At 33.7% G+C, this 25,455-nt stretch overlaps 3 protein-coding genes across 16 annotated transcripts in view; 1 reads left to right on the forward strand and 2 right to left on the reverse strand.

Moving 5' to 3' along the window:
* Positions 1 to 870: 870 nt before the first annotated feature.
* Positions 871 to 25,455, forward strand: part of LOC119639062 (trichohyalin) — a 56,050-nt gene continuing 31,465 nt past the window's right edge. For 2 of the 3 annotated variants that reach the window (XM_038036239.1, XM_038036238.1), the window contains exon 1: positions 871 to 1,695. The gene's annotated coding sequence lies outside the window, so the exon portion shown is untranslated. The remainder of the gene's footprint in view (positions 1,696 to 25,455) is intronic. The other variant, XM_038036237.1, reaches the window with a different exon arrangement.
* On the reverse strand, positions 1,569 to 17,709 carry LOC119639061 (glutamic acid-rich protein). Of its 8 annotated transcripts, none has more exons than XM_038036228.1 (10): positions 13,051 to 13,166; positions 9,781 to 11,043; positions 5,585 to 5,708; positions 5,398 to 5,487; positions 5,068 to 5,326; positions 2,890 to 3,372; positions 2,660 to 2,770; positions 2,320 to 2,579; positions 2,034 to 2,244; positions 1,569 to 1,962 (listed from the first exon to the last, which is right to left on the reverse strand). In XM_038036228.1, exons 2-10 carry the CDS (start codon positions 10,802 to 10,804, stop codon positions 1,762 to 1,764), a joined length of 2,763 nt encoding a protein of 920 aa, XP_037892156.1. In that variant the 5' UTR covers positions 10,805 to 11,043; positions 13,051 to 13,166; the 3' UTR covers positions 1,569 to 1,761. The 8 variants fall into 8 exon arrangements, with proteins under 8 accessions (XP_037892156.1, XP_037892159.1, XP_037892162.1 ...); XM_038036231.1 differs by having other exon boundaries at positions 9,781 to 11,064; XM_038036234.1 differs by having other exon boundaries at positions 10,144 to 11,043; positions 13,051 to 13,164.
* The window catches only part of LOC119639064 (peptidoglycan-recognition protein LB), a 10,103-nt gene continuing 9,091 nt past the window's right edge, over positions 24,444 to 25,455 (reverse strand). For all 5 annotated transcript variants that reach the window (XM_038036244.1, XM_038036243.1, XM_038036247.1 and 2 more), the window contains exon 3: positions 24,444 to 25,207. In XM_038036244.1, coding sequence (XP_037892172.1) covers positions 24,987 to 25,207 — 221 coding nt within the window. In that variant the 3' untranslated portion in view covers positions 24,444 to 24,986. The remainder of the gene's footprint in view (positions 25,208 to 25,455) is intronic.

The following is a 25,455-nucleotide window of genomic DNA, read 5'->3' on the forward strand; positions in this document are numbered from 1 at the left end:
AGAACTCGTGTGAAAGTTCAATAAAAGGACTCCATAATCCAAAAATTTAAAAAAGTTACAATTGGACAGAGCAAATAACATAAGTAATGTAATCATCCGATATTGAAACAGCGAGTCTTTTAGATAAACCATCATTTCACATGTTTTATTACACATAGAAGTATCAGAATTTAGAAAAATTTTATTAACATTTAAATGAATATAAAATTATATTTATCGTAGAAATCTCAATGTCTTTCAAATTTAAGTTAAGAAAATGAGTTAATACCGATTCAGAGTTTAAAGGAAGCAAATGTTATCCACAAACCTGCCATAACCATACTAAAACCTTCCGCAAACCTGTCATAACCACACTAATACCCTCCACAAACCTGTCATAACCATCCATTCACACCGAATATTTTGGGGCATATGGCTGCACTAAATAGTAAGCTGGTTTATGGTTCTCGATATCGGTCAAACTTAACACTTACCTATTGTGCACATATTCACCGACATATATATTTATATAGATATAATAATATAAGATAATAATAATAATAATAACAATAATACAAAGAAAACCCTTGGATAAATGAACTAATTAAAACCTATAAATTTCCGAATTTGCGAGGAAAGTTCTATAATTTTCCGTTCGTAATTTGAAGACTTCACATCCGTTCTTCAAGAAGAGATTAAGTATTTCCTTAGCAAGAAATCTAAATCTGCTTTTTTTGTGGTAATGTACTACCCTAAAAACTGAGGTAAATTAGCTTTTATCACAAATACATGTTTTAATATCTTTTGTTATACGCCTTTTATTGGTTGTCAGCTGGCAAGGGGGAGCTCGCAAAAAAATTGTGCGCGCTTACCATCAAACTTTCAACTTCAATACCTTGATAGCAATGAATATGCCCTCAAAGAAATTTTCATGCACTGCGAACATGAAGCATTGCTAGATCCGCTAGGTATTACTAGATTTCGCTAGGATTGCCTTTCAAAAACAAAAAAGGAAGAAAGAGGAAAAATGTAAAAATAAATTATTTTAATATAAAAGTACAGTTTCTTTAATATTCCTGTTTGGTATATTGCATTATTTTTGAATCATGTTTATAGCTTCCTAATGTTACATTTCAAACCCCATAGTATTTGTTTGTATTAATTTTGATTTCTTTGTTTGCATTTCCCAAACCACAAGTTTACAACCAATATCTTATTTTCATAGCTTCAACGATATCGTGTATCGTATGTGCTTTATTATTTGCGACTTGAAAAGCAAAAAAAGCGAGCAATATTTTGGTGTGTTTTGACCCTATTGAGAAAAAATGCTAGGTTTTTATATTACAATTTAGTGTGAAACAACTCTGTCTAATAGTTAATACACATAGTTTAACTTGGTAGCACTGAAATGACATTAAATAGAAAATAAACAAACACGGTAATGGATATGACAACAACTATAAATAATAAAAGAAAACATTTGACAATAAAAGAAAAAGTGTGAAGTTTTAAGTTTTTTTTTTTCATTTTTTCTATATTAATTTGTTGTGAAATTAGTATTAAATTGTTTAGAGAGGATTGTAATATCGTGTCAAAATACGTGTAAATTTAATGTTTGTTTTTTAAGTGGTAGTTTAATAGTAGTTTTGGTATCGGTCAGTGGTTGCTGTCAACCATCTCGTCACCGCAGATAATCAACAGAAACTAAAAGAGAAGGTAAATACAATTTAACTGCAATTTAAAATATGTTACTTTGAAAAATTTTGTGATAAAAAAATTATTTTAGAAGCCTAGATCGGCAAGTACGGCATCCAATTCAGATTGTAGATTAGCGGCTTTCGACCGTACTTGCGTAATTTTATCCTGTAAATTGTCAACATTTGCCTGCAACAATACATTGCATTTTTTCATGGCAGAAAAACGGCTTTCGTGTTTTTTCACCCGAGGTTCCAAATTTTCTTTTTTACTTTCGTTTGAAGCATCCTAAATAAAAGTAAAAAAAAAAAGAAAAATAGCAAACTGCTCATTTATACAAATAATGATGACATTCATACCTCAGGTTCAGATTCGCTCTCCGTTTCTGCTTCACTTTCTTCGGATTCGGATTCCTCGGACTCTTCAGACTCATCTTCGGATTCCTCTTCTTCAGCTTCTTCGGTCCCTTCCGCTTCTTTCTCTTCGTCATCCTCATCTTCCTCTCCTTTCATAGAAGCAGCCATTTTATGTACCTCCTTTTCGAGCTTTTTGAATTTTTTGTTTTCTTCTCTAAAATGAATAAATGTCCACAATGTTATGTTATGTAAAGGTTGTTAAGCTCGTAACAATGCTTTCATCTATTACTTTAATATAACGTGGTTCTTTTTCATGGCTTGTTTAAGGGCTTCCTTCTCTTTCTTGGCTGCCTCTTGTTTCACTTTAAGCTTAGTTAGTTTACTTCGTAAAACTTTAACTTCTTTGATTAGACGACGTTGACGCCTTTCATTCTTCTTTTCTTCGGGCTCGTCAGGATCGCTTGCACTAAACTCGGCCAGATCTAAATCTGAAGCGCTGTCACGTCCGTTATGGGCATCACTAGCCCTTCTGCTATCCAAGCCGCCTCCCTATATATCAGTTTAGAAGAAGCGTGAAAGTAAACATTAATGCTCGCCTATTTGCAATATCTCCAATTTAGACTATATACCTGACCATTCTGATTTTGATAATAGAATGTAATATATTCATCTGCATCTTCGTAAGGATAACGAAAATGAAATTGCTTTGTGTTAGTAAAACCATCAGGACTTGCATTAGGCTTTAAGCGAAAAGCATTGAATTAATTGTTTACGGCGCAAGCATAAATTTTTAATTTATGATAAAAGCCATTAAATATTTAGATAATACGAAAAAAGATGACGGATTTTTTGCTATTACCTGCAGAACTTGAGCCAATTTACGTTCTAATAGTTGAATTTGCCTCTTTTGCTCATCGATTTCGCTCTTAGCTTGATCTAGCATCTCGCCCGTTTCATGATATTTCTTTTCCAAATCTTTAGCGGTCGTTCGAGCCTCTTCGGCTTCTTGTTTTAGAGAATCAAGATATGCTTGTTCGGAGGCGGGAGTAGTTTCCATGGTGGCTACAATAATTCTCGAACCATATTCTAAAGTTTTCTCACGTGACTTCTCACGTTCCAACTCAGCCTCCAAGGTGGCTATTTTGGCTAAAAGCTTCTTGTTTTCTCGTTCTTGAGCTTCACGATTACGCAGTTCCAGAGCCAACATTTGCTTTGTACTTTGCAAATCATCACGTATCTTATCAATATCATCGAGCTCGTCGCTACTGGGATCATCAACAGATAAAGCATTAACTATGCAACTAGCCGAACTGCCAGCTGATAAAGCGGCACCGTCTGTAACCTATAAGGAAATTATATTCAAGTTGGATATTTAACTTTAAGCTAACATCACAAGAGTGATATTTTATATTGGCCTGGAATACATTTTTCAATGTCTATTAGCAATTTCCAACGAAATTGCGAAGTCTTTCTAAATACTGATGCTATTTGATATATCTGTAGAGAGAGAGAGAGAGAATTACGTTCGATTAATATGCGACGCGATTTAAAAATAAACGACGATTAGCACTATGTAGTTTCCCTTGCAATTGGTCACTACAAGACGCTATATTCATTTAGTTCCCTCTGTTCCCTCGCCATTCCCTGCGCTGTCTCTCTGAAAATAAGCTGATATTTAGCATATCAAGTCTTGGCTAGTGGCCACCTATCACGTTTGTAAACTTTGCTCTCTACAGTTAAAAAATATTAAATTATCATAAATACCACCACATTTCGAAATTGAAATTTTTGTGAATTGGTTTGAATAGGCTGCTAAAGAAAACTCTTTTCAAGGTGAAGGAGAACTGCTTATTTATGTAGAGTTGTTTGAGTTGGTTATTGAGCTTGACAACTTTGTCTGAATAAGAAAGTATGTAGTGGAAATTTCAAAGCCTAAGTAAAATTGTGGCGTCGTCATCGATTCTAATTTCAACTGGACGGGAACATGACCGCAGTTGGCCCTACCAAACATTTGATCGCAATTTAATATATCGGTAGAAGAAGATTGAGACCGACGCTTTGCTAAATTAGTTTTTTTTTAATTTCTAGGCTAGAGTAGAAAAGCCTTTGTGTTTCGTACTCGGAATCTAACTTAAAAGTGAAACCATATGTACGACTTAGGAGATCTTTGTATGGCTTAGGAGATCATTGTTGTCTACTAACTACACTAAAATGATAATATTCTACATTATGGGATATAAACCTTTCCTGAAGAAGAAATGATATCATATGAGCACAAAATTATGAGTAAAAAATCTTCTTAATCTGCATCAATTGTGGCGTGAAGGTTGTGAGGTGCCTTTTATTACTGCGATCGATTCAGAATCATTTTCTAATTTGATTTAAGTGTGTCGATCCGTCTTTTCTTGTGTTCAGCATATAAGTTTCAATCTTTAAGGTATTTTGATGACATTTCGAACATCGAGATGCACAAGTGCGAACGGTATTGAAAATCGTTCGGATTGTACCACTTTTCCGACCACTTCCCATATAAGACTTTATATTAAAAACTAGGTATAATTGTAGGGTGATGCAGAGTATTTAATACATGGTTCTGCATTTGTGGAAACCGTCACAAAATTGTTTTAATAATTTTTTAAAAACAAAAGAGAAAAGATTTCTAAAAAAAAAACATTTTGTATAAATTAGTTATCCGCGCTTCTATGGAAATCGCAATTTTCTATCTAAGCAAATAAACTTCGAAAATGGTTGAAATATTAACAAAAAATACGTAATATACGGAAACAGTTTTTTTTTTTTTAAATATCGGTCAAAAGCCATATTGAAATCGATGAAATTTCGTTGTGAAGAGGGTCCTACTCGTTTCACTTGATAGTGTTATTGTAATTCTAAATCAATTGAAGAACTCTAGTGCTACGACCTTGACGAAAAACTTAGTTTCTCGTAAAGCACGAAAAAATTTTCAGTAATGGCTTCTCTTGAAATTCGTCTAATTGAGTCATGTAAAGAATTCGAAACGTCGGCTTTGTAAACTTACATCAGTATTATTGCTGGCGCTTAATATATTAATTTTCGATTGCGATTTTTGCAGCTGTTCCTCAATAGTCATTTGTCGACGGAACTTGCGTAAACCCTCTAAAAACGGTTTACTGCGATCGTTAGTTTGCGTTGGTTTCAACTTGATACCGCCTTGTATCTGCTTTAACAATTTATTGTGCGAATTTTCCTTTTCCGTCTCGTAAATAAACTTGTTATCCACTTTCGTCATCGATTTGCACGTAAGAATGGGTTGAGACCTATTAGGTGCGAAGGAAGAAATCATAAAAAATATATATTACGTGTTGATAAGCAATTCTATTGCTTTCACCTATCATTGCATTCCACGTGACGCAGTCGTTTGCCAGTCTCGACTTCTTTCATCATCTCTGACCAATCTGGTCGTTTACGTGGTCGTGTTCTAAATAATGAGAGAAAAGCAAAAATATTTCAAGTGCTTGGTTTTAATTCATTCGGTTTGCCATGTAGTACACAGAACAGAATATTTGCATCTTCACCTGAGACGTTCTATAGTGGCCTTTTGCGAAGGTGTTAAGTTCTTTTTGTCACCAGGAGCACCAGGTGGGGGTGGTGGTGGCGGCGCTTTCGGTATCAGCGATGGCAGAGGCGGAGGAGCGGGAACTTGAATGAATCCGCAGAAATAAGTATAATTATGCAAAACAAAAGCTCTTAATTAAGTCTTTAGAGATTTAGTAATGAAACATCGTGTACACTCTCTGTATAGCATAAATATATGCATCTACTTAGTGATAAAGTAATGATAACGGAATGACAACGTTTATGAGTAGTGTTGTGCGATACTTTCTTATTTTTTATGTTTTCATTTTGAATATTCAATTGATGCTTCACCAAACAAATGATAGTTGCGGTAAAAGTTTGAGTTTTAAAAACTGTTGTGCTGCGGTTGTTTTGCATAGCAGTTATGATAAACTGGGGAAATGATAAAAATATTTTTATTATAGTTATTAAAACAAAAAAGTAAAATGGAGATTACAATTAAAACGTGAGCAGATTTAAAGCGGTTCAAAGCACCTGAATAAGTGTATGAATGAATGTGAAATGAAGCGAAAATGATCTTTTAAACAGAATTCTATTCATGTCCCATTACATGCGATGATTAGAGAAATATGGAAATTATTTTATAGTCGCCGTGAAATGTATATCGCATGCAACTCTTCGTCAACCGACATGAATAGAACAGAATATGCGTAGAGGACTTTAGGGTTATTCTTTGCCAAATTGTACATCGGTATTGGAAATTCTCGTTTTTTTCGCGTTGAAGATTTATAGTACTTTTGGCCTACGGACAGAGTGTCTTTGTGCATCACAAACATATTTTCCGATTTAATCTGTGAAATTTAACCAGCCTCCAGCTTTCACTCTGTATTTTTGTAACTTTTTTCTGAAAAAGTTGTGCTGGTTCTATTCGAACGATGAAACGAAGCATATAATTTAATAAAAGAATTATTTTATTCACACTTCTAAGCATATAAAGGAATAACAGTTTAACAATATTTTTTATAATAGAATTAAACGATGAGAAAAAATAACTTCGCGATGGTCGGGATAATACCTGATAGCTTTTTTACAATCAAACAAGTGAGAACATTATTGTCGTACAAGGCCACGTTGCATAACACAGCTATTCGCTCGTTTTGGCAATAATACACCATGCATCCTTTTCATGAAAACCCGCATATTAGAGGAATCCTTTATGCGATGGTATTGAAAAAATTGACCTACGCCCAAGTGTCGGTAAGATTTATGTGGGTTTGCTATTATGAACTAATTTTCTCCATGAAACATTAAAAATTATACTCTTTTATTATATAACGATTCAGCTCTCGTAAGCGTCGTTATATAGGAGAGGATTCAAAAAATTGCCCCAGCTGAACCGAATTTTTCATACGAATTTAGTATGTCCAAATACCGTTGCAAATCGAGTTTTGTGGGGAAATTTTCAATATTGGAATTTTTTGCATATAACGACTCTTCAAAGTATAGAGTTAAACGAGGAGTTGTGGAAAGCGTGGACCGGTCCAGACCATTTTCAATAGCGTTCATCCTTGCGTCGAACCTCGTCAGCTTTCATCAAAATATCTCAAAAGTTGCGACTTGCAGGTTGAACACCAATTTACATGGGCAGACAGGCAGAAAGACGGGTGGAAAGGCTTACTTGGTACAATAAAAGGTGGGTCTATCTTTAAACCTTCTGCGCGTTACATACGTCCGCACGAACTTTATATACTCTGTAGTACAAGTGGCGTATGGTATAAAAACAAATACTTTCTGCCAGTGGGTGAATTTAGGTTTGCATATTTGGCCGGGTTGTACTCAAAAAAAAAAAAAACAAATTTTGCATGAAACCTTCACCGTGCTTTAGTCAATCCAAAAGACTTTAACCAAATTTTACAAACACCGTGGCATGCGATTCTGTGAAAAATAAGATTGAAGTTTCAAGTGGGAATAAAATAATTTGAAATTTGTAGAAATAATCTTGACATATTGTACTATTGGATAAATACGGCAGGCATGTATACAGCAGACATGTAGACAACAGACATTGCTAAAATAGTTCAGGGCAGAATAAAACATCATGATGAGAGTACCAGAAGAACAAGGAAAATGAAGAAAAGAGAAACTGGTTCTGAAAAGCCTGCTTCGGGGCAAAAGAAATGTATTTTACGGTAGTTGTCAATTTCCTATTAAATCGTGAAAAGAGCTAAGACTTACGCATTATTTTTAGGTGAGCGCCCTTGCTTTCTGAGTGTTCGAAAAGCTATAGTAGCACGAACACTTCAAACCTAAAGAAATACAGATTTTTATGCAATCGTATAGTTAGATCTACATTTTTCTTGAGGTGGTATGCCAAGGTTATGTTCGACGTTTTCTAGGTTATTCTTTCGTTAATTTTATCAAAGGTCGACTTCTGTTCAACCTATACAACATTTTCTTACGGCAGGAAATGAAGGAGCACCTTAATTTATTTTCTTTTCAATATTTTCTTTAGCAATAACCATTTGTCGATCCGTCTAGTTAGCTGCTCTATGCCAAATCCCTTCTTGTAAGGGTTAAAAGAGCTTATAAATAAGGAGTTACAACAATTAGGTATTCTTATCTTACTTACAACTGCAAGTTTTCGATCTTTGCCGCTAATAATGAGATTAGCCAATTACCTAGTATTGGGACGAAAGTGAGGGGGTGGTATGTGTTATTTCCTGTTCTCCTACTCTAATTATTTTCCCGTTTCACTTTTTTCTCTTTACCTTCAATTTTCTCTTCTTTTCCTTTAGATTGTTCAAGAGCATTTTGTATTATTGTATTTTTTTATTATTCCTATGATAGACATAGTAATCTATTATAATAGGCCTTAATGCCTTCGAGATTATGTAAGGATCAATATATAAATAAAAGTAAGAGTCAATATTAATTGCTATAACCCAGCTATGGTGGTGAGGATTATAATCTTTTTTTAGGCTTATATGCACAAACTTGGTTTACGCGTTTAATTACATTTAGGTTAAGGTGAGACGTGCTTAAATCGAATCGTAAAGTTTGCGCGGACCTCCCCAGACAAAACGTTAGTTTTGAAGGAACAACTATGATTGGTGTGCGGAATACATTCAAAAGTAATTGGCTTAATGTATAAAGTACGCTCTAAAGTGAGCAGAATTTTTTTAAAAGACCACATTCTAGTGGCTCCTCTTATTGATTGTTGTTACAAATGTATATTTCTTTCTGTCAGAACTACATGGATAATTGGCTACTATGCTGTTAGTTATAGTTTGTTATTACTTAGTTACAACTTTTGTAAATATTCGCTGGGTTGATTTCACACTTTCTTTCTCCTCCAGCAAGTGCAATTTGCAGAACAGAGCAGAAATTGTTTCGTGGCGAGCTATTCCATATCCACATTAATTTCAATGAAGTTTTAAGCTAATCTTTGACATTTTCGCACACGATTTTGATATGTGCAACACGAATGCAGATAGTTTCCGGTTTTAACAATCAATATTATTTGGCCATAAACACTGATTATGGTTGTCGTATCCAAGTGATGTAATTTCTTGAAACGAAATAAATATCAAGGTGTGTCCTTTAGTAGCGTCATTGTGACTAAGAAGACGCACACAATAGAGAGACGCAAACATGAGAGCACTTTTTGAATCTCGAAGGTAACCGCAATAAAATTCACATTTCCCTTTCACGATATGGCTTAAAAGAAGTAAGCATTGAAAATCGAAAATATTACATTGTTACTGAAAAAGCTTTCGGTATATAAATGGAAAGAGAAGTGAAGTGAAGTCAATAATTTTAGGTTAGTTTGGATAAATTGACGAAATAATGAGATAAAGTTATTATGAATATGCGGAATAAGTAATAATAGTATACATTCAGATTTTCATAATTGCCAAGAAGTAAAGTCAAAAAATGTTAAGTCATAGAAACCTTCACTATGTTCTGCTTTAACGTACGGTTGAAAATTATTAAAGCATTATATGTACAGCTCTGAGCGAAACATTCGATAGAAGAGCATACAGGAATACGGAATATTTTGGCGTTTTTCATAAACGTTACCGATGAACTATTATATATGGAAATTCTTCAAAAAATTTACATTTATTAGAGCATTTCACATTCTTTGGGATGTTTTCATTTTTTTGTTTTCTTATCTGGAACCCTAAACACTCACCATTTTTGATACTGGGCTCACGTTTCATTGAGGGAGCTTTACGTAAAGTTTTCGTTTTGAATTCTGGTTTGGGCTCTTCCTTTGACTCTTTAAGAATCTCATCAATCTTGGGTATCTTTTTTAAGGTAGGACGAAACTTTAATACATTTTCACTACTCTTACTGGGTAAAGGTTTCTCTTCGCGTTTAACATGTCGTAGCTTAGGTTTCTCTAATTTGAAACGTAATCTACGTTCGCGCTCTTCTTCAGTTTCTCCTTCGACAGTTTCCGAATCATCTTCGATTTTCTTCAGAGATTTGTCACGTTTTACAACGACCGGTCTAAGCTTGGGTTTCTCTAAAGAAAAACGTCGTTTTAACTCACTTTCTTCTTCTTCCCCTTTAGGAGATTTTGTTGATGCGTTTGATGTTGCTGCTGTTGTTGTTGTGGTTTTAGAAGATGCGGGTTTAGCGGCTGAGAGCTTGGCCTGGGGTATCGATTTTACTGGTGGTGGTGGTGGTTCATCTTCTGATTCGTCGGACTCGTCACTTTCTTCCACATCTTCAGAATCTTCTTCCTCTTCGGTTTCCTCTTCAGTTTCCTCTTCTTCTTCAGAGGACGATGGGCTGGGTTCCTTTTTGGGTGTAGATGTCGCTTTATTAGTTGCGATTTTCGTTGCTGTGGTATTATTAGTGCTAGTTAGGAGTTTTTTACTTTCTGGTTCCTTTTTAATTGCGGGAGTTATCTCTGGCTTATGTGGTTCTCTGAAATTTGTATTTATTTGTGGTTCTCTTTTTAAGGTGTTGTTAGGTTCAGACGTTTTCTTCGAGACGGAACTCTCTGTTACTTTGTTGGGTGCGCTTGTTGTGGGTTTACTAGACGTAACGGTGTTTTCTTTTTCTTCGTTGGTTTTACGAGCCCACGGAACCGTTGTTTTCGCCGTGGGCTTAAGACCGGTAGAGCCATCTTCTTTCACCCAGGGAGGTCTCGACGTGGTACGACTAGCTGCTGCGCTTGCAGTTGACTTTGGTGCGACAAAAGGCATTTTAGTTTTCAATAGTCTTCTTCGAATTTATTTATTTACGTTAAAACATAATTGTAAAGTTTTCTAAGGTTTTAACCTTTAAAAATTATTTAAAAAATTATTTTTAGAGCAATCTGTTCAATTTTCCCAATTCACATAGATTCCCACAAAATTTTGCTTTTATTCATTATGTTGTTGTTGTTTATACACATCGTTTTGCCTTCTTTGGTGTAAAGTTTTATACTTTTGTTTGTTATTTGCTAAACACACACACATAAAATCTTAAATTGATTATTTTTATTACGAACAAGCAGAGTAACGCACACAAAAATTCTCTACTCAAAGCGAAGAACAACAGCTGTTCAAGGCACTTTCTATGTGGGACGATGTTTTTTTTTTTTTGCTCACATATCTTACTGTTCCCATACATAACGAATTGGGTAAAAATTCTTGCAAAATTCTATTTCGCAAAGATTGCTTGTCACTGTGTCTGCAATAAATTCGGAGATTTTCATAAATATTCCGATAATAAACGAATAGGAGTAAGTAGTACGACGTATGTAAGAAGCCTAATAACGCAATAAAAATTACGAGCATCACATATCTTTGTATATTATTATTAACTATGTCCATGCGTGAGATAAATATGGTCTAGGCTAACTGAAAAGTTCGTAAAGTGCCATCCGAAGAACGATGATAGCGGTAAGGAAATAATAATAAATGTCGTAGTAATTAAGTTTGTGGATTATTCATAATTTAGGGTCAAATGTACGAGAGAAGATTGCTACCTTAAAAGTTACGTTCGCTTACTTGAGACTAATCCATACATTTTTGCCTAGTAATTTTGGTTCTGGATGCGGCAAGTGCAATTACTGAATATATTTAATATTTAAATAGTTATGTTAAGAGAAATTAAATCTTCAATAATTGAATTTAGTGAACAATTTCAATCGTATGTTCGCCTTTGTTGAATTTTTCCATATTTTTCGAAAGAATAAAATCGATTTAATGCGTTGTCATGTGTTGTTATGTATACGATTCTGAACAGTGGCAAATTTTAAAACGCTAAAAGTATAGCACTTGCCAAAAACTGGATTAATTGGATGGAAAAGTTTGTGTCAGTAAGATTTGTCTTCCACCAAATTTCTACGTAACATTTTTCAACAAATAAAGAGAATTTAAAGCAGACAACAAGTATTATTTTGCAAATCTTTCCTGCCGTTGATCGGTCGAAAGATTGAAGCAATGAATTGCATAATTGTTGGAAACTGCATGTAAGGATTAAGAAGTAAGTGTTTCATTCTGCGAATTTTTCAATTAGCCTGATGCATACTCATACAACGGCCTAAAGGGAATAGTTTACTTGTCGACATTTGTAAATTTATTTACATTTACACACGCACACATGTATATGTAAGTGCAGATGTATTTGTATCTAAAGTTGACAAATTAAATATTAATAAAGCAGAGATATGTTGTGGTTTACTGGCTTTCTACATAAATGCCGTAAAATTCATTCATTTAGTTTTCTAAGTCGTTGTTGTGCGATGTTTCGTTTAAACGAATATAAAATATATGGTTTTTGGTTGAAAATTCTCTTATTTACATAAACACACACACACACAAGTTTACTTATATGCAGACAGACAGACTGATGAGTGTACAAATAAATTTTTGTAAATATAATTAATTTTCAACGTCATCTTCATAATCGCCTTCATCGCCATCTGTACAAATACAAATCCCATATAAGATATAAATATATATAAATGTATATGTGTAGGAATATGTTTAAATAATGCAAATATAGATACGAATTTTATACAAAAATAAACATATGGAGGCGTAAAAATGATCAGAAAGAAACACTTTACGAAGCATTTGATTTTATAAATATTGTCGTCAAAATCATGTATAAATATATACATGATGCACACAAATATATACAATGGAAAAAAAAAAAAAATATATATATATATATAGACAATAAAAGAGGTATACAGTGGAGCAGAACATTGTCTTTAACAAATGTTCATTTTTTCTTTTACATTAATTTTTTCGTGCCTTTTAGTCTCTCTCTTTCTTAATTTCCAAATTCCTATTCAACAACTGTTGTTCTTTGAGTTATATTTTATTTGAATTATTTTATCTGGAAAAAGTTTTTTTTTTCTTTTGTTAGTTTCCTGCCCGTATTGCATTCCACAGCCATCATCTACTAGTTATTTTTGGCTAAAAATGAATTTTCTTTTTGCATTCATTTCTCTTACAAATTTTTTTTCGATTTAAATGGTTTTCACATACACACGCGGTTTTCAAATCAAGCGTTGCGGTTCGAACGATTTCATTGAAAGGCCTCTAAGATACTGAATAAAGAGGCTCGTTGAATTAATAATGTTGGCCTATATGTCCATCCGTTCAGTTGTTACTCTAATATTTATATATTTATTTTGTGTATATAAAGAGAAAAATTAGGTTTTGCTCAGTTATAAATAATGATGTTCTTCTATGCGCTCATTGTATCTTTCAGATGACGTTGCTAGAATCGAATTCGAATCGAAAAACCAAACTAATTTCAGTGCTCGGCTATTATTCTGGATGTGCAATGCTTTTTTGGCACAGTATCAGATATGCTTAAACTTTTCTGATTTAGTGGAGGGCGCCAATTAGAAAAGCAGTAATAGATTGACTTCTTGCGAGAGCTAAAAAATGGACTCAGTGTTGTTACATATCCAGCCAGGGAAAAATTTGCTAAGCAGGTGCGATATTGTGACAGTCCTATCTCCTCTCTCGACAATAATTGAGTTTTATTGAGTTTCAAAATCGTCCGTACAAATACCTTTAGGGAGGACATATTGAGAGGTAAAGAACCACCTTTCTATATCTTTCAGCCCTCTCTCCTTTCTGACAATCACCATGTTGCATGAGTGAAGTTTCTTGTTCGGGTCGCCTATCTTCTTCCGATATTCAGAAAAATGGTGTGTAGTAGCTAACAAGATTTTGTAAATCTAAGTAATGAATTAAACAATGTAGTAAACAAGCAATGCACAGCTATAATGAATAACTTTGTGATATTTGTTTACATGTTTCAGTTGCCTAATATATTAAAGATTCTCCTCAGGGTAACTAAAATGTTCTTGCTTTCTTCCGCTCTTCATATCGCCCTTACGAGAAGGAAATTTGCGATTGTAGTAAATTGCTTCAAATTTGTAACAAACGATAGTTAAGGAATTCACAAAGGGATTATCATGAGAAACTGCATCTTTTTGGTTGGTTTGATTTCCAACTGAAACATCAGTGATACACGAACGAAACAATCATTCTATCTTTTAACGATAGGAAGGCCACAGAGCATCAATTGTAAGATAAGTAATTGTGGGCAGCACGAGGGAAGAATCTTCACAAAAAATAGAATTTTTTTGGCTTTGTCTAAACGCAATGGATATTGCGCGTGGATCGCGGAGAACTTAGAAACCATACACGTTTACGCTGGAGTTGTTGAGCTTTCAGAAAATCTACCGGCCCTGATGTCGGTTTGTAAATATCGATTTCATTTATTGACTTAACCTGAACGCCAAATATCTCTTATTTTTATGTTAGCATAGAAACTACCAGTTGATATTTCGGGTATTTCCGTATATTCGGTATATAAGGCAAGAATAACCGACATAGGTAAGAATCGTTACATTCAGGTCATTGTTCGCGGTAAAGTTTAGTTTGGTCGTAGCTATAGTGAGCACTTAATCAGAAAAGGCATGAGACTTTTAAAAGGAAAGGGAAAAAAAAAAAAAATTCCAATAGGACGAAATTCTGCAAACTCCTTCGATTCTGATGACATCACAACATATTACAGGCAATTTTTCTATATAAGCAAAGCGGCGGACTACCCTCTTCCTAAAAATTCCCTTCATACTAGAGTAGCAAACAAATTATAACAAATACAAAATTAGAATATAAATTATGCAAAAAAATGTTTTCAATAATCTGAGTAAACAGTTGCTTAGAGTTACTTTCATTTCATTATTCATAAAAGTTTTCGGCGGCTCGAAAAAAATCAAGTTTCTTGCAAATTATAGTTCGGGCGTGCCTCAAGTGTTTACGCGTATTGAAGTGACTGTGGGAAAAAATGCATTTTCCACCTTTTGGTTTATTGAAATTCAAGCTTATCTAAAAAGTTTTTTATGTATAATTTGTTTTTAAAATATGTTTAATCCGGCAAATAGAAGTAAATAAAAAGAATTCGTTAAGTGACTGTGATTGTGAAGAATAATGTATGAACCCCGTGCGCCTCATGGATGCGTTGCATCAATTGCAGTGAAAAAAGAAAATAAACGAGAAATGTTCTCTCTTTCTGATAGTCGGTCGCTTGGACTCACATGTATATTATTTTATTTCTATTCGTTTGTGTAAATATTTGCCTTCTGATTTTCCGAAACAAATTTCTTGTCGACTTTTATTTATATTTTTGATTTCGTTCGAATGTTTAGAAAAATGTTCAGAGAGAAAGCGAAAATTTTTTAGATGTTTTTCGATTTATTTGTTTTTCTTAATGACTGCTTGTTATGTGTGCATACATATATATTGTTGCTGTTTTCGGTCTACTGGGTGGCAATAACGACAACACTGCATTAGGAAAAATTTTTAATATTCATAATATATTTTAAAGGCTATAAAATTATTATATGAAATAATTACGCAGAACAAACAGCGAGAGCCTATTTAATTATTAAAGAACATAAAAAAAAGAATTAAAGAAGGAATTAACAAGGAGTTTATAAATGATAATATTTTGTGACTTGTTTGCTTTGGAAATATTCTTCAATTCAAAAGGATTAGATTATTTTTTTAGTTTCTTTAATTTTTCCTTCTTGTTTTCTCCTTTGTCATCACTTGAAAGGCATTAGAGCGCTTGAATGCAATTGAATATGTCTTTGTTTTCTTTTAGTCTGAAGACTTAAAACTATGAAAGTATAATAAATTTGTTGTATGGATTTGCCACGTAATGAAATATCCTAAATCAGAGTCGGTACTGCTTTAAGAAAGAAGGTTGATAACATCTCCCTCTCTCTCTCTCTCTCTCTCTCTTTCTCTCTCTCTCTCCCACTTGAGGACTTAAATACTGTTGGCTAGAAACACTTTTTATTTAAAGCTTTACAAATAGATTGACGCAAAAATTTTGATTTCGCTATCGGATCATTATTCTTCTTCTTTCCGTTAAAAAATAAAAATTTGGTCAGCGAATAAAGTAAATAGTTTTAAACTAACACAGGATTTTCAGTGTTTTTGGCAGAGTCAATTAGTTCGTCAAATTGCTTGAACAAGCTTGTGCGTATCCGTTCTCATACCTATAAATGCGTGGTTGCCCCGTCTTTCCGTCTGTCTGACTTATTATATTTTGGCACAGCGTTTTCACATTGATCGTCATCTATACGTTTACGGATTCTAAAGTTTCTCTATCTATTTATTTACTCCCACGTTCCTCTTTCTTAACTTCTGTTCGCTTTCCATTCCGCCGTTCACTGCACTATATTTACCAATTGATTTTTTTATTCGTTCGTTAGTCCACTGGTTCTTTCAACTGTAAACCTATATGACTATTGAGTTGCCTGCTCATATATTCAAAAGTTTGCTGGCTTTTTTAAATGTCTTGGAAGCTCAAAAAAATATATGTTCATTTTCCCTCTAGTATCATTGCCTAAGTGTAGGTATTTCTCGCCTACTTTTTTAATCTTGCGAGTACATCAAAATTTAAGTAGTTTTCGCCAGTACGCACATAAGGTTCAAAGTTAAAGCAGCTAGCCCCACTCAGTACTCTACATTATCACAACTCCATACTCCTTATCCTGTACCCATTATTCATCATTCACTGCTTACTACCCACTTACTTACTACACCTTATGTTGCGTTTTACGTTAAAGCTGGAATCCAATACTTTTTTTCCTCTTTGGCATATATCAATTTAAAATCTGATTTTGAAACTTTGATGAAAAGATCAGAGTCAAAATTTATTAAAGCGAATATGCGATTCGCAAACATTTGTTTTAGGGTATGCGAAATTCGTCATAAGCCGAAAATAGATTATTTAGCCTACTTTCTATAAAAAATAAGAGAACCCATTGTTGCCTTTGTGCTTTTTTGGTTGTTCTCCCTGAAAACTGCTCGCCTACAAAGATACTGAAGATTCGACGCAAGCCGATTATATTTCCTACGCCTTTTGTTTCCATTCTTCTTAGAGAAGACATAACATGCATATTCCTTTAATTAATTGATGTTCTGTAAAGTTGTTTTACGCTTTTCGCTTCTTCTCCTCTCTACGTACTGTTGCAGACTGAAATTAAAAGTGTCATCTGTTGCTTTTCTCATGGAGGAAAAGATGTCGAATGACAACTTCAACTTGTATTCCATATCTTTGTGTACGTTCAGGTGTTTTGCGAATGTCAGAAAAGCCAACGAAGGAAATTATAAGACTTTTCTGCTAACGACCAAAAAGGTAAATTGAATTACGCAAGTTTACTTGATTAAGACCAAAAGAAAGAAAACTTTAATTGTTTTTGTACTCCTAGTTTTTTCCTTTCTTCGATTAAACGTTTAAACACACAAAAATCCATTAGTACTAGTTTAGTTAAAGATTACATGTTAAAAAAGAAAAAAGAATTCTCTATCTATTTATTTACGGCTTACCTTGTGATAAAAACCATTCATCCAAAAAATCCAAGCCCATTATGCTTGTTGTTATGTTGATGACAGCGTTAGAAAAGTGAGAGATCGTAAAGCTTCTAAATTGACTTTTAAGTCAACCATTAATTACTTGAAAATTATTTAAAAAATATCCTAAGGTTTATCTCTTCTATCGCTTTTCCTATTTTTGACAATTGTGTTGTTCGCCTTGCCGACCTTTTTCTATTATCTTCTGCACCGCATTAACGTAAAAGCTATCACTGACATTTGTTGTTCATTGCGTTTCTAATCAATTACTGCGTTACTTAATCATTTTGATTTCATAGTCAATGAAATTTGCAATTGTTGCGTTCAGCAAAGCGAAATAAAATGTTTCTATCAAGAATTTGCTAAAATTTCAAAAGAAAAGTTTCTTTCAGAACAAGATGAATTGAAATTGATTGCTTGTGCATTGTATGTAAAATGTAAAATGAAATGGTCTCGCAATATTTAGAATAACATTATCATTGTTACATAATAGGGGAGAAATTGTATTTAGTTTTAGTCGGTTTTTTTTTTTTTTTTTTTTTGATAACTCGTTGTTCGTTTACGTAAACAAAATATATTTTTATTTTCATTATAATATATATCACAAAGTATAGTATAATAGGTGCTTGGATGTATTTTGATCAACGATATTTATTAGTGGAAATGATAAAGTAATATGACGTATGAATGCACAGAACGCTTAAGTTCGATTGATTTGACTTTTTTCGACATAAAATAACAGTTTTCCATTTAGAATTTTTGAGTTATTCAGTGCTCAGTTCAAACACTAATGGAACGCTGAAGATTGAATTTTCCACATTCATTACTTTTGTCCCTTAGGCTGCAGAAATCTGCTGCCGAAGCCCATCAAACATTTTTAGAAGGTTATGGTAATGGTGTTCCATTATACCTCCATCACGTCAGTTTTAATTCCATTAAAATTAAAAATGATGATTTTGATGTCAATGGCAAAGAATCATCTGGAGGACCAAGAAAGTTTGAAGACAATGAATTTGAAGACTTATCGTACGGAAATTCAGCTCAAACTCTCAAACAGCTTTCGAACAGCTTAGCAGTTCGTGAATCAAATGTTTCTAGACGTTTACACGAGTTGGGAAAGATTCAGGAGGGGGGAAAATGGCTACCGTACCAATTGACTGAAAATTCGAACCGGTTTAAACGTGGCGATTTTACTGTTTGCTAGGTAAAAGAGGAAGAATTTTCTGTGGAGTATTGTGATTGGCGGCGGAAAATGAATCTGCTACGACAACCGTGTGCGCGAAGAGTCATGGGTGAGTCCAGGAGAGCCAACCTACATCAATATCGAAGTGCAATATATATGATCATAGAGATTTCGTACGCATATGGTGGGATCAGTGTTAGTATATTACGAGTAGGTAAAACCGAAGGAAACTGTTACTGCAGACGTCGACCGACGTCAATACAACAAATTGAACGATGTGTTTTGCAAAAAAGACCACCAATTGCAGTTAAGAGACACAAAGTCAACCTCTCTTGCATGACAAGCTTCGGCCACACGTTGCAAGAGTTGTCAAAGGTACACTGTTGCAGCTTGATTGGGAAGTTCTGCCGCCATCGGCGTTCTCACAAGACGTGGCGCTTTCTGATTACCGCTTGTTCAGATCGATGCCTGGTTAGCGCTCTTCTTCGAAATACTGAAGAAGTGCGAAAATGGGTCGACGATTGAATCGCTGCAAAACCAAGATCGTTCTTTCGACACGGTATCACCATGTTGCCAGAAAGATGGGAAAAAGTTGTACAAATGATGGGAAAAAAATTAAAAATTATAAAATATATATATATATATATATATATATATATATATATTGTACCAACTTTTCTCAAGAAATGCGCTTTCCAAGTGAAAAATTATGAAAATACATGGAAGCATCTAATATTATATTGAAAGAAATGTATGAGAATTGTTGCTTATGAATGTTTTCTTCGATCTATTTTATGTTGCTCTGGAAAATAGTAAAAAGTTTTGTTTAAATTAATAATTTTTATTCGCTTTTAGGTATATTTTGGCAAGCAGGCCGGAACTTCCCCACAGATCATCTCTGAAATGTAATGTTTTAAGTGTTTGACTTTTGCAGCAGTATATGAATGAAGAAGAAACGGACCTGTACAGAAACAGCAGCCTGTTTATAGTTATCGATGTTGAGTATCGATTGAAAGATTTTTCACTAGATAGTAGAAGAATGCATTGTTTATCGGCTTCTCTAAGAAAGCTGTTCGTTACAACAAGTTGATAAGTAAGAGTAAAGTCGATTACAATCGATCCAGCTTACTTGATATTGAAGGCTATTAACTGGTGCCAGGCCTAACTCTGAATATTGCATTCAATAAAAAAATATCCATTCTATTGAGTCTCAAGTATATCTCAGTAAAATGACAATGCACCTTACAGTGGTTAGTAAAATAGTTCGTACATTTCGTTTTACTGTTAGTCGATTTGAATTTGTGTTAATTAACAATTGCTTATTGTCCCAACGATAGTAAACAACTAAAAACAAGGCCGACTATCGGATACCCTAATGCGTCAAAAGGTACCCATTATTAATATATTTCATGAAGCCTCGCATATTGAATGAATCTTCACATGCGGCGGTATCCAAAAGATAGACCTAGGTTGTCCAAATTTGCTAAGGTTGATTTCTATGTCAATTTACTATTATGAACTAATTTTCACAATGGAATATTAAAAATTATACCTTTTTATTAAATAAAGATTCAGCTTTCGTAGGACAGGTTCAATCGGTGTAACAAAAGCTTGGTAGGTCACAAGTAGTGTAGGGTAAAAAAAATTTAACTATGTATTGATTTGACTTTTGTACGCTTTTTAATTAAAAAATAAATTAAAATCGAAAATGTAATTTAACCGAATACAGAATTAACAGAACTTAGTAAATTCCGACGTAAAAATGAATTTCAAATTATGGTGAATACGTAAAACTTTATGTTAATGGCATTCCTTTCCGATCGTTGGTTTTAATAAAACGATTATTCACCAAGAAAGGTTGTAGAAACGTGGTAATTCATAAAAAGAACGCACCTACAATAAATTTACAGAATTTTCTCGAAAATGGCTTCAACACTTTCATTCTTCCGTGTTAGCGCTCGTAAGGCAGCTGCGACCAAAAAGCACTATAGATAAAAAATCTGAATTATTTCGTGGTGTAAATAGTTATGAAATGAATTTTTTTTGTCTTACCATATGTGTTGCTAGTACGACTTCGAGATGTATAGTTGCCACATGTTAAGCTATACACGAACACAACTTCCGACATTTGCGTTCTTTACATGCATTCTTTAAATAAATTTCATAGTTGCACGCTTCATATGTACAAGGTCAGGAAATGATAAGCTCAAAATGTGCACACGAAAATTGGATGGAAAGATTTCATATACGATCGAGTCGTTAGTTTTAATTTCTTGTTAGGGGCTCTGTTCAAAAATGCAGGCAGTTCTAATCCTTTGCCAAAAATGGTGAGATAAAGCACTAAAAGATCAACTTTGCATTATTTCGCGATTCCGCAAAATGGTGGTTCCTAGCATATAAAGTGCAAAGAAAATTAAATGTCCGTTTTGTCATTTTTATACTGGCACATAGGTGCCTAAATTAGTAGGCAAAGTTTCACTTATATGGTCCCTTCAAAATTTGCTTCAACTCAAATAAAACTTGCTTCATTTGTTTATTTCTATTTAGAGTCATTGTCACTGGAAATCTGGCTTTTGAGTCTTCTTACATTAACATTCAAGCGAACTTCTCTTGATTAACACCGCATTTAACTAAATCCCTGCCATAATAATGATATACACCAAATGGATGCGGTACGTCATTATTCCATATTATCTAGCTAAAGGAAATAGAGAAAGGAATCACATTTCCGGTCGGTGGTCAAAGGATGTCTAGAGATAGCAGAAAAAAAAAGTGTTTTATGTTTTGAAAACTATTTTCTACGTTAAATTTAAATTCAAAACGTGCAAAATTCATAACAAAACATTGCAACAACAGCAGAAAAACAAAAAAAATGTGTGCATTTTCTAATACTAAAACTCTCTTTACGAACTATTCATAATAACAAGTTGTAAAATATGATGCCGCGGCAGTCCATTACTCCATTACAGTTGCACGCACACTTTTACACTTATTCATTTATAAACTTTTGGGTGTCAGGAGCCAACTAATAATATCAAAATACAACAATACCAACAACAAAGATATGAAAGTAAGAAAAATTACTGCTTTTGGCGATTTTACAGCAATGGTTGGCATCAACTCGGGTAAAACTACTCAACAGGCGGAAATAATTAAAAAAAAATTTTCATAGAAACACAAATACATTTCTACGCATATATATATGTATATAAATTTTATTTTTGTTACTTAAAAAAAGTATTGAGTTATGCATTGAATTATTTTATGATGGTAAAGCAAAAAAAAAAAAGAGCTTTCTTCGCATATTTTAAAAAATTCAAGTAAATATTAAATTAAAATTCCATTTCAAATTGAAGCATTCGAAGCTATTTTCTCTGAATCCACATTACAGCATGAATGTTAATTTTTCATTATCCTTTATGGCTAATACAAAAGGATATTAGAATGATTTTAATCTGATTTAAGAACATAGATGATCTGCTAGCAGTAGCTGGCGTAGCAGTTGCCAATAAACAACTGTAGTAGTACGTGGTCTTGAAAATAGAGCCTCCGCATTTTTAAAAAATCCTGTGATAAAAATTTAAAGCAGGAAATAAAAACTTCTCGATGATGGAAGAATGGCACAGAATAAAAACCTTTTTTTTATGTGCTTGTATTTTTTTTGCAATCCACTCAATAAAAATAAATATAAATGTTATGTTAAGATATTGTAAATAAGAGACGTTATTTTTTCTAGTAGGAAGATGTAACAGTAAAGATGTATGCAATGTCAAAATAAATAAACAAGTACTACAGTCAACCCTCCTGTAAACCTCTTATAACCCTCCTTTAATTCGTACCGTGCTGTAAGAAATTTAGATTTAACGTACAAACCAGGTTAATTCGCACCGCTTTACATGACAACGGCGTCGTGTCAAACTCGGAAGAAAGTAAAATCACTTGTTAATTAGTTTGACTCATTCTTCGTCTTAAAACATTACACAAAAGATTTTACAAATACAAAAGCAGGATAATATTAAGTACACCACACTACACTATATTTATTGAATCGAAAATCCTTACAAGGAAATGATGGAAAAAAAGTAAAACTAAACTAAATTCAAAAACAGTTTTGCAGTGAACCAAAAAATTTGTGTAAACATAATTTCCCGCCTTACCTTACATAATTGAACGCTTTTAACACTCAACCTCGCTTTCAAATAAGGTTGGTCTAATTCTTCTTCTTCTATTCGGCCTCAATTCACAAATCTCCCCTCCCCTTAACTCTCAATCGTGTTTTTTTTTCTAAGTGTACTAAAATCTTCTTAAGTTTCTTCTAAACTTCTCGGTGCGCACCATTGAACGGTTATTTTGAACAAAATGAAGTTCTAATTCTTTATCAGATGTGGTCCTTTTTTCACATTGTGTAAATTAAGATTTGGCACCCATTCATTGTCGATGTTTTCGTCTATTACTTCATTTGAGATAGATGCATCAATTAATTCCACCAATTGTTCCTCACCTAAGGTTTCTTCCTTAAATAGTTCTTCTACATCTCGATGGTTTATTTCACTACTTCTATAATTGGCAGCGAAATGCCGTTTGTTGCTTGAACCATTTGAGGCCGGAGAGAGTGAGACAACATGTATTAAGAGTTGATGGTTTAATTTCCGTCCAATCTGATGACACGGCTCTAATACAATGTAAAATAGAGAATTGCTTCTACGTTTAAATAAGAGTTTGAAAGTTCTGATGACTCCTTGGCCCAAAGGTTGTATTAGTTAGGAGGCAGGATAAACGATTTTGCATTTGAATGAACTAGTTCCGTGCTATGGCAATTAGTGTTATCAAGAACTAATAAAACTTTAAAATCCAAATTTTTTATCGTAAAGCTTTCCACAGTCGGTATAAAATAATTCTTCTTAAACCAATTAAGCTGATGAAATATCGTTGAACGGAAACCGCGTTATAAGAGCGTCGCATTATCGTGAGGTTGACTGTATGTACAAATTGAGAAAATTCTTTTAATAACGTTAACGAAAAGGAATAATTTCTAAATGGTTTGAACCAGTGTGTGATGAACTTTCAATCATCTTATTTCGTTATATTCTTATAGAACAGAAATATTGCCAAGAGATTTGTGTTTCCTAAGCTTAGGTATTTTAAAGTGAAGCATTGAATTTGATCTTTAGTGTGTTTTCCTCCAAGCTCATCATGGATGATTTTGTAAGCGAACCGTGTGGCGTTATGTTAGCAAAAGGACTCTCGTTCAATTGCTTAGTTATTGCTAGTTATGTTCAGCTTTATATTGTGTTTCTATCTATGTCCTTCATCAATATGTAAGCCATTACTCGTCAACTAACATAGGCTTCGGATCTTCAAGAACGCTTACTCGACCGAGATTAACGCAGTGCAGTATTTTGATTGCGTGAAACTTCAACGATAAGCCTTCAAAATGATATTATGGATGTAACTCGCAGAATGGATTATTCTCTCTCTCTTCGTTGATAAAAACGACATAGCAGATAGGCAATTGGGAAACAAATACTGTAAAACGTGTAAATTAAGCAATAAAGCGTGCGAAGACGCGTTGAGAGATAGAAGGAATGATAGTAACTATTTTGATCTATTTCAGGAAGGACAATTAAATACTGTATCTGAATGCATCCTCAACACATTAAGTGATAGCGATGCATAGGGAAATGATAAAGAGGGGGTGCAAGAAAATCTTCAATACCGAGGAAATCAAGAAGTAAGTGGAAAAGGAGCAGGGACCATTTACAAGCGAAGAAGCAAAAGGCAAAGTAAAACTGAGGTATAGAGAAATAAGTTCAAATGTCATACAAAAAATCCCAATTAGAAAAAAATTAAATTAGGTCGTCGATTAGTACATAAAGGAATAATTGGCCAGGAAAGCATATATCATCAATATCTAGAGTGACACAAAGTTTTTTTTTTTATTAAGCCCAGGTGAAATATCAACTGAAGTCATGCAAATTTTTGTTAAATTTCTGCCGTCAATACAACTATCATGGCAAAAAACAGCGGCTGCGAAAGAAACAGAAGACTTTTGACTTACATCTTGAAATGCTATAAAAGAAAAACGAGTGACATCAGCAATGGCTGCCGCAAGGGCTCGAATTGCAATTGCAGTATTAGTGTGCACATACAAGCACGTGGTGGCGACTGTAAGATTTTTAGTAATTATTAGCAGGTGTCAACTAATTACTTAAATTAATTAATTAATTAATTAACTGTTTATTTCAAAATATTTTAGAGTCGCCTTTTCATATCCAAAAAGAATGTCAGCATAAAAAACAAGATAATTGGAAGGTTAACTTAATTTTTATATTTTTTATTATTATTTTTATTATTATTCGGCGCCGGAGAAAAATGTGGCCACTTTGTTATCTCATTATATAGACGATCTCCAGGGCATTCCGTAGGGCGAACTTGTCTATGTCCAAGGAGTTCATACTGCCGATGTATATAACCTCGTGATAAGCCGAAGGCTATTAAATCTCTGGTGGCTTGTAACATTGTGTCTGTTGGCAATTCAGCTACAAAACAAAAAAAAGAATGATTATAATCTTTGCTCTTACGTAAGTCACAGCATTGTTTTGTGTTAAACGCGTAAAATGTAGTTTCTAGGTTGACACATTAAATTTGAGAATGGCAATATGATGGATACGCGTGACTGAAAGGGTCACGATAAATTTGAAAAAGCATGAATATATTTTGAAAAATAGCCTACAATTTTTAGTTAATATAATACCCTATGTTACGGATAGTATATCTGTTAATTAGA

This window comes from Glossina fuscipes, unplaced genomic scaffold, assembly GCF_014805625.2.
Source record: "Glossina fuscipes isolate IAEA_lab_2018 unplaced genomic scaffold, Yale_Gfus_2 111, whole genome shotgun sequence".
NCBI lineage: Eukaryota > Metazoa > Arthropoda > Insecta > Diptera > Glossinidae > Glossina > Glossina fuscipes.